At 42.3% G+C, this 9,408-nt stretch overlaps 1 protein-coding gene across 1 annotated transcript in view; it reads left to right on the forward strand.

Moving 5' to 3' along the window:
- ITSN1 (intersectin 1) overlaps positions 1 to 9,408 on the forward strand; it is a 174,132-nt gene that overhangs the window by 157,661 nt on the left and 7,063 nt on the right. The window contains exons 31-37 of the mRNA XM_025206536.1: positions 539 to 722; positions 2,129 to 2,227; positions 3,279 to 3,446; positions 4,738 to 4,950; positions 5,522 to 5,643; positions 7,523 to 7,605; positions 7,711 to 7,794. Coding sequence (XP_025062321.1) covers positions 539 to 722; positions 2,129 to 2,227; positions 3,279 to 3,446; positions 4,738 to 4,950; positions 5,522 to 5,643; positions 7,523 to 7,605; positions 7,711 to 7,794 — 953 coding nt within the window. The remainder of the gene's footprint in view (positions 1 to 538; positions 723 to 2,128; positions 2,228 to 3,278; positions 3,447 to 4,737; positions 4,951 to 5,521; positions 5,644 to 7,522; positions 7,606 to 7,710; positions 7,795 to 9,408) is intronic.

Below are 9,408 nucleotides of genomic sequence, written 5' to 3' on the forward strand. Positions count from 1 at the left end.
GAAGCTGCATACTTCCTTGCTTATGATACACATCTAATTACCAGCAGCTAATTTTTGGAAAAAAGGGGTGTGTTGTATGTGAGACAGTGTGGTTTTTGTCATTTCTAAAACGAATGATCTGGGGCTTAGCTGTGCCATATTTCTAAAGTAGAGCTGAGGTGCTGCTTGCTAGGACTAGGTCTGCGTCTAACCTGGCAGGTGCTGCTGACTGCTCATCCAGCTCAGGTCAAGAAGAGAAGAGAGCCAGGCATTTGGGCTCAGCCAGCAATACCTGCAGCATCCTACAGCTAGAGGGTTAGCAGAGCAGCCACAATGTTTGCTGACTTTATTTTTCCTGGGAAAATACCATACTTACCACTATTTTCATGATAAGATCTTTTGTTCTTCATTGTGCCCTTCAAAAACAAGGTGCGTGTTTTATTCAGGGTCATGTTGTATAAAATAAATATGATAATGCAATAGCTCAGGAGCCGGTGATCACCCTTTAATAACCGAGTTAGACACAAAATATGCTCAACATCTTTTACTGCATGTTTAGGGCACTGCGTGTTCGTAAGAAGATGTCTGGAGAGAAGATGCCAGTGAAAATGATTGGTGACATACTAACGGCACAGCTACCACACATGCAACCTTACATTCGATTCTGTAGTTGCCAGCTTAATGGAGCTGCACTCATCCAGCAGAAAACAGATGAAGTCCCAGAGTTCAAGGAATTTGTTAAAGTAAGACACAAAGGAACACCATTGAATTTTGTACCTAGAAAGCTTGTCTAACTTTTACTGGTTACAAAATGGTGCCATGCTACAGACCTTTAGACTTGATTCAATGGTTCTCAACCTTTTTAGATTCAAGGTACCCTGCTCTGTAACTTTTCTGAATTTAGTGGCACCCTGGTTGAGAACCACAGTTGCACTGCCTCAGCCTACCTCAGTGGTTCTCAGCCACGAGTCAGGCCACCAACACCATGGCTAAGTGAAAGTGCTTCATGCCTCGTGTCATGCAGAGCCTGACCAGGAAGCAGCTATGGCAGGAGCAGTTGCTTCTGCCACTGCCCTTCCCAGTCTGTCCTTGCACCTTCCTCTTGAAAACAGAGGCACACAGAACAACTCCACCTGGGAGCGGTGTGGCAACCCAGAGATTTATCTGTGTTTCTTTGTGTTTCTCTAGGTTGCCACACCACTACTACCACTGCCAAGTGGAACTGTCCCACGTGTCTGTTTTTAGGAGCCTGAAGGGCCAAACTGGGCCATGGCTGTGGAAGGAACCTACCTAATAACCTAATGCAGGCAGGAGCACCCGCTCTTGTTGCAGCCACTTTCCAGTCGGGCTCCACACAAGGCACACAGGGCAGTTTCATCTAGTTGCAGCAACAATGCTGGCACCGCGGCATCCTTGAAAGGGTCTTGTGGCACCCTGGTTGAGAACCACTGACTGGAATGCACATTAAGGAGATCAGTTAATTGAAAGAATCAAAAAAATAAAGATTATTTTTGTTGTTTTACTTGTTGTGGTAGTTTTCCAGCAACACACTGAGGCTGTAGACAAATGCATAGTACGAAATGGTCCCTGCCCTGAATGGGCAAGACAGCTAGAGGGGAGGAGAAACACAGGCATAGTGAGGTAAGTTGGGTTGCCCATGGTTATGTATCAGCTGAGCAGTAGAACTGTGATTAAAATCTAGGCCTGTGACTCTCAGCGTATTGCTTATTCATAGTTCTCTGAAACTGTGAAAATGCCTACTCATAGAGAGAGGATATTGTAATGGTTTCTTTTCAACCCTGTGTTTAAATAATCTGATCATTTCCCTCCCATGACATCTTTCAAACTTCAATCATTTTAATATTCACACAGTTAGAGTTTCAGAAGGGGCCTGCAAGGCCCGATCTTTGGGAAATGTCATGTTACTCTTACCTCTAATATGCTTTACTATGTTTTGTAAATATGTAAGAAATTATTTTGCTCTGATTTTATGTGTCAGACATCTTGTCCTGGCCAAGAACAGGTTTAGCTGAAGCATGCTATTAATTATTTTGTCACTACCTTTTTATATGTTACCTTCTTAAAGGAACCTTTTTTACAAGGTTTTAAACAAGCTGACTAACACAATTTTACCTCTCTAATATTTCAGAGGTTAGCAATGGATCCGCGCTGTAAAGGAATGCCACTGTCAAGTTTTCTACTAAAGCCTATGCAACGGGTAACAAGATACCCACTAATAATTAAAAATGTACGTTCCTTTGCAATATGCTGAAATCTGTTTTCAGTGCTTCTTGGCTTTTAACTTATTTATAGCTTATGTATGTACGCCTTGTCTTGCCATTATCAAGATGCTGGAGACATCTACTATGATGGAGAATACAAGGCAGAAATTTTACCTCCGCTATACTGGTGTAAATCACGAATAATTCAGTTGACTGCAGTGGAGTTATTCTGGATTTACATTACAAATGAGAATAAGTTGTATGCTAAGGAACAGGAAGCAGTAAAAGTTGGGGACAAAGTGTAAACATAGGAGATGGAAGAAAATTAATGATTTTTCCTACACTCTCCTATTAGAATTTCCTGTTTTATATGCCCTTCCCTCTCCCTTGGCTTGTGAATCTATATTCATTTTACATTCAGTACAAATTCTATTTCTATACAACTTACACTCATTTTCTAACTTACAGCTGATGTCTAACTCTTATCACCATTTACATTACTAGTAAATTTGGCCCACAGCTTCTCTAGGAGAAAGACTGGTTAAAAATATCTAATTTTGCTCTTGGCTGTCAAAGATTCCTTTATCAGCCCTGGCATACCTCTGTATTGAACCAGAGCTTACCTCTTAAGACAGAAGAGTGAAGATAAAAGAGGAATCTTTGGCCTGGAAGCCATCAAAAAATCATTGCCCAGTGTTTTGTCTGTTGTGCATGTAAACTGCTAAGAACATAAGCAGTGCCAGACTGGGTCAGATCAGTGATCCATCTAGCCTAGTATCCTGTCTGCTACAGTGACAATAGTACATGTTTTAAAAAGAGAGCATATGAACAGGGCATATCTAGAGTGATCCAGCCCCTGTCATACCCTACCTGACATCTGCTCAAGTGTTTCACCACTTAGAACCTGAGTTCATCTCCTGCGTTGACATCTGAACAGAAAATTGTCATGACATTTGAAATTTTGGAACATTCTGCCCAGTTAAGAAATAAAATAAAATAAAATACAGAGCTGATAAGATAGGTAGATTTCTAGCCATCAGGACCAGAAAAGAATTAAATTGTTTTACTTATTTGTAGATCATCGAAAACACTCCTGAAAATCACCCTGACCACAGTCACCTGAAGCATGCTTTGGAAAAAGCTGAGGAATTGTGCTCCCAAGTAAACGAAGGAGTGCGTGAGAAGGAAAATTCAGACAGGCTGGAATGGATCCAGGCTCATGTTCAATGTGAAGGTCTATCTGAGGTAAACATTGTCCTGTGTATTCACAGACGTAACGGGAGCATGCTTGCTTCCCAACTGGGAAGAAACAGAAGTTGGATCACGCTGCTGCATCCAAAGAGAAAAAGAATATTACCAAGTCGCATAATTTTTCATGATTTTTTACCTCCTTGCATTGGGCATCTCTTTCACTCATATACATTATCCTTTTAGCTGCTGCTTTTGTCCTTTTCTATTTGGCAAATAGTGCTTTCTTTCCTTGTATTTGGAATGTTTCCAAATGTAATCCTTCAATTTTTTTTGGAACCACAATTTCAATTTCTACTGTTCTTAACTGTGCTGTAGTACTACTGCTGCTATCTGTATACTGCCTTTAAGGGGCTCAGTGACAGAAGAGTCAAAATGCCTTGCTGTCACACCAGAGATGTGAGTTTGATCTTTGCCCTAGATTTGTGCCAAAGGCTGCCACATTCTGCCAGCCCCAGCCCTTTGTTCCACATTCCCACCCAGCTGCAGCTTCCTAGTAGCAGCAGTAGCCCCACCTGGAAGCTGTGTGTGCTGGCCAGGGCCAGAGCCCTCCCATGAAGGAGGGTGGGAGCGAATCACGTGGGCTGGGCCAGGGTACAATTAATTGGTGGGCACCCATGGGTTGGATGAAATTGCCTGGTGGGCCGAATCTGGATTGCTGGCTGTATTTTGCCTGCCCCTGGCCTAAAAGGTACACAGGACCAAAAGGAAGATCTAAGAGCAAACCGGTAATACTTTGCACTTCATATACAAATGCCCTCCAGCCCTACCTCAGCCACAGACCAGCAGATACCCTGTTAACCCTGTACAAAAGAAAGAAACTGTGGTTATCTAGAAACTCCTGAGTATGGACTAATGGTGAAATGCAGACATTAAGAGCAAAATGACATGTTAACTTGTATGACCACTCTGCAGATGGATCAGCCTGTTGACATGCCATTTCTGCATTGAAAGTACCAGTCCACAACAAGCCATCCACTCCATCCTCTTCCACACACAAATATATGAGTACATTGCTGGGAATATCTAACATAGGTGCAAGTGTTTTTGTCTTTCCTCCTATCATCAAGGACTTGCCCAGTCTGAAAGGGCCCTGAACCCAGTTAGTTGTTTTTCTCTTACCTTTCTATGCAGCTAGTCCTGTGCGAGGTTAAGATGTGACCCATCGTCCCTGTGACATGAATCAAGGCAAATATCAGTACTCAACTTTATATTTGACTTTCTTCAAAGGAGCCTTAATGGATTTACTTAATACATTACAGCTTTGTTATTGTTCTTCTTTTCTTAGCAACTTGTATTTAATTCAGTTACCAACTGCTTGGGACCACGCAAATTTTTGCACAGCGGGAAACTCTACAAAGCCAAGAGCAACAAGGAGCTGTATGGTTTTCTGTTCAATGATTTCCTCCTGCTGACTCAGATCATAAAGCCCCTTGGCTCTTCTGGTACCGACAAGGTCTTCAGCCCCAAGTCTAATCTGCAATATAAAATGTACAAAACTGTAAGTATCACTCTCATACAGTAACAAAGCTGTTGGTCTTATAAGAGGCAGTTTCCCATTTGGTTGTGTGACCATTAGTATTCTCTGTTGCTGCATCAGAAAGAAAGACACTCCAGAGTGCACTCAGAACCCCTGCTCCATGGGGATGATGATGAACAAACAGGTTGCAGTCTTCATTTGCAGAAGGGCGAAGCATTCCCTTCATCTGATTCTGGACAGCTGTAATGACATCCTGGAGAGTGGTCATGTAGTCCAGCTACAAAAAGAGAGGGATGATGCAGAGGGCAATATACTCTGCTCCTTTTGGGAAGAAAAAACCTTGGAATGGTCTCTGTAAAGATGGCTTTTGAGATGAGAAGAAGCATTCACAGATCTGAGGGGACCTGCATCTCTAAGGAAAAGGAAGGGTGGTGGAGACGCAAGGCTTCTGAAGAAGGGGAATTTAAAAAGAGAAGGGGAAAAAGGGTATTTGAGGCTCAAAGCAAACTTTCTATACCTTGCAGTATGTTGAGTGTTTTGGCTTACTCTAATATCATACTGTATTACCCTAGCTTTGCCTAATATTTTACAGCCCATTTTTCTGAATGAGGTACTAGTCAAATTACCTACAGACCCTTCTGGAGATGAGCCCATCTTCCATATCTCCCACATTGATAGAGTCTACACACTTCGTGCAGAAAGCATAAATGAAAGGTAAGTCACGGCAGCCCCTTTGGCATTCAGTGTAAAGAGTCTGAGGTTCATGCTAAATCGCATACATACTCAAGAGTCTCCCTGAAGGGAAGAGAACATAAAGAAACCCTAGCATATGGAATTGAGGATTTCTATGCTGTTAAAAATATCTGTGGCAGAAGTTCATACCATGCTAGAATCACATTCCCTTTGGTACTTTCTCCATTTGTAAAATACAGAGGAAATAAACATAGTGGCTCAGATCCTCAGCTGTGAAAATCAGCATGCCTTGATTAACCTTAAGAGTGCAGCTGCTCATGAGAATGGAGGATCTGTCCCTGTATTGAACATGCAGATCCATTACAGCAGTTGTGTGCGCAGTTCTGCAGGGGTTAGTGCAGCAATTTATAGCTTCAGCACCCTGAATACATTTTCCAGCATGTTTGCTTGCTGCCCCAGCCAAAATAATTGTCATTTGTATAGATAGCACATGGCAGCATTTCTAGATTGAAAATTTAGAAATACTAAGATGTGACAGGCTCCTTGTTTGTGTCAGTGGCAAAGGAAGTAAGAGCTGAGTAACTGATGGCTGAGCTGAACATTTGATCCTACCATTTCCCCCCTCTCCCCTACTCCCCTGCCACCTCTTCCTCTGTCTCCCCCCACAGTGCAGCCTTTACTCCCCTGCCTGTCCCTTTCCCTCCCCCACTTACCATTGCTTCGCATTGGCAGGCTCCATTAATGCTGAAGCATAGGAGGGAAGGTGAAGAGGGAGCAGAAGCTGGAGGGGAGGGGAGGAGGAGCAGAGGTGGAAATGGAAGGGAGGCCTGAGGCTGCGAGGGGGCAGGTACAAACAGGGGATAAGCTGCTTGACCTCTCATGGTGTGGGATATAAATTAAAGATGACCCTCCAATAATTAGATCCTATACATGGGAAACGATAATAAATTTATAAATTTTCCATGTATAGAATTTAATGGGGGGGGGTCATCTTAAATTCAGGGTCATCTTAGATTGGAATAAATATGTTATTTCATTTTTGAAAAGCTGTATATTTACAACTGTGTTGAAATCCCAGTGGGTGCTTGTGTGGCTACTGCTATGTTATATTACTGCGATACTGTGAGCATGGTGTTCTCAATTTGCTGTTATGTTATGGATGCTTATTTGGTGTTTGTCAGACTCGCACTTTCTTGTTCAGTTTTATGCAAACTAGAAGTAGCTACCCAGGGCCAAACCCAGAGTGTGGTGTACAGAGGTGAAACTCACCAATAGAATTGAACCTATTTACAGCAGGACTTAAAACCAAGTCATAGGCTGTATTCTAGGTTCCCAAAATTTTTCCTTGCCCTTGTATCTCAGGCTTCCTGATGTATCGTGTGTGTCCTTCTGGACATTGCTAACACCTGGTTTGATGTGTTTGCCCCTCTCCTATTCTTTTCTCTCTGCATTTTTCCCAGCTGCCTACTGTGTATGAAAGGTTTCCCCACCCTGGTTTCCAAACTCAGCATCATCTCATTCACATCTCTTCTAAAACCTCAGTGAAGCTCTGCTGAAGTCAGGAGAGCAGTGGTGGTTTACATCAGCTGAACCTAAGAAGTTTATTACAATAATGCAAGGAGAATGGAAAAGAAAAGTTTCTTTTCCCCACCTTTTGATTTCTTAGCACATCCTTTCTTGTCCATGATTCTACCTTGTAAGACCTTTTAGGATCCACCAGCTATAAACCTTAACACCTCTGCAGAGTGATCAATAGTGGAGGACTTGAGAGCCGATCCCAGGCCCAGAACTTTAGTTGAGAGCAGGTAGCATTCTTAATTTTGAATGCTGAGTTGCTCTGAGGAGAAATAAAATAGTAACAGTAATGTTGTGCACAACTTTTCATGCTTTCCTTTTGAAGGACTGCCTGGGTTCAGAAAATTAAAGCTGCTTCAGAACTCTACATAGAGACTGAGAAGAAGAAGAGGGAAAAGGCCTACTTGGGTACAGTATGGAATACAGTGCTTACCATCTATCATGGCAATGTCACAAGACAAGGACATACTCATTCATTTTCCACTTTCTCCCTCCTCTACTCCCCCACTACAGTTCGTTCCCAAAGGGCAACAGGCATTGGAAGGTTGATGGTGAACATTGTAGAAGGTATTGAACTGAAACCCTGCAGGTCACATGGTGAGGCTCTTAATTTTTTTTGCTCTGTCATGTGCATTCTAAAGAAGGAAGCTCTCCATAGACCTTGTCACCTGCATATTTTAAAGGACATGAAAGCGGTTTTAATTAACTTTATATTCACACCAGTTGTTTCTTGCAGTTGTGGGAAACTTGCACAAGTGTCATGTTTTTAAGTTTTTGTTACAAATGTCCTTTAATTTGAGTGAGGCCACTGGCACACATTACACTTAAGACGTGATTAACCAGTTGGTATATGGCTACACACTAATGCAATGAATAGTGTGATAAAACAAGGAATAAGCCACAAAGTTATTACACAAAACATGTGTAATAACTTTGTGTCTGGTTCCTATCACGCCATTCATTGAATTCATGGCTAGATTGGGGCTGCCGGCTGCAGTGTGTACTCCCTTGACTGGCAGCCCTATCAGCCAGTAGGACTTCCAGCCGCAGGAGCTTTTCAGCTTGCGGTGCATGGGGAACCCAGGATCATGATCCCAAGCTCTCCTTGCACCAGCAACAAGGCACGATGGGATCTGATGCTGGATTCCACGATCACACCTCATGCCTGTCTCTAGTGGGTTATGGAATAGAGAAAATCCCACACAACTTACTGATTCGTTTGATGTGCCTGGCTGGGGGAGTATTTAGTTGATTGCACGATTTCACAATGATTGCACACTTAATTCATACAACACAATTTTATTTTAAAGTTCTTTGCTACACATATAACACTGCTTAGCTTTAAGAAATACCACAAGCATTAAGAGCACAATAACTACATATATCAGAAACAATGATCCAAATGCACTTCCTTAAAACAATTACAATTACAACTAAAAGTTAAATTTGAATCAATACTATTATTTTCATAATATACTTACAATCCTAGAATTCCGAGAAGCCAAATACCAAAATATGGTTTCATTCCTCAGTAGTATAATTTAATGGGTTGGCCTCAGTAGTACGGTTCAACGGGCTCGCCTCAGTAGTACGGTTCAATAGGCTGGCCTCAGCAGTGATAGGACTAAGTCCCCTTCCTTCAGTCCCTTTCGGGCGCTCTGCAGCTTCAACGTGAACTAAGAAATTCGTGTTCACGGAGAGGTTGGATCAGGTGATCAGTGGGCTCGGATCTTACTCAACAGATTCTTTTGCTTGGTAATCAGTTTCTTTTGTTGATCATTTAATTACTTTGGGTAATTTCCTTTCTTTCCAATCTTTTCAAAGGCTCCTAGGGTTTGATTTCTCGGAATGTGGGATGTTTGCTTAAGGGTCGTTTTTAGGTTAACTTTGTTAAAGGCCTCTAGAGATAAAATTCAAGAGTTAAGACTTTCAACAAAGTCAGGACCTTCCGCACATAGACCAAAACAATGGTCTAGATAAGAAGATGAATCTTGTCTTCTTCCTAAACTGGCTAATGGGCAACTATTACAAACATTCAAATGTATATGACAATGCCATGCACGTGTGGCATGGCAGGCGGTGTGATTGTGGGGATCCATCATCAGATCCCATCATACTGGTGAACAAGCTAAGAGGCTGTGACTTGGATGACTACACAGTCCGGTGGGTGGCGAATTGGCTGGAGGGTCGCACCCAGAGAGTTGTGGTGGA

Source organism: Alligator sinensis, unplaced genomic scaffold (genome assembly GCF_000455745.1).
Source record: "Alligator sinensis unplaced genomic scaffold, ASM45574v1 scaffold966_1, whole genome shotgun sequence".
NCBI lineage: Eukaryota > Metazoa > Chordata > Crocodylia > Alligatoridae > Alligator > Alligator sinensis.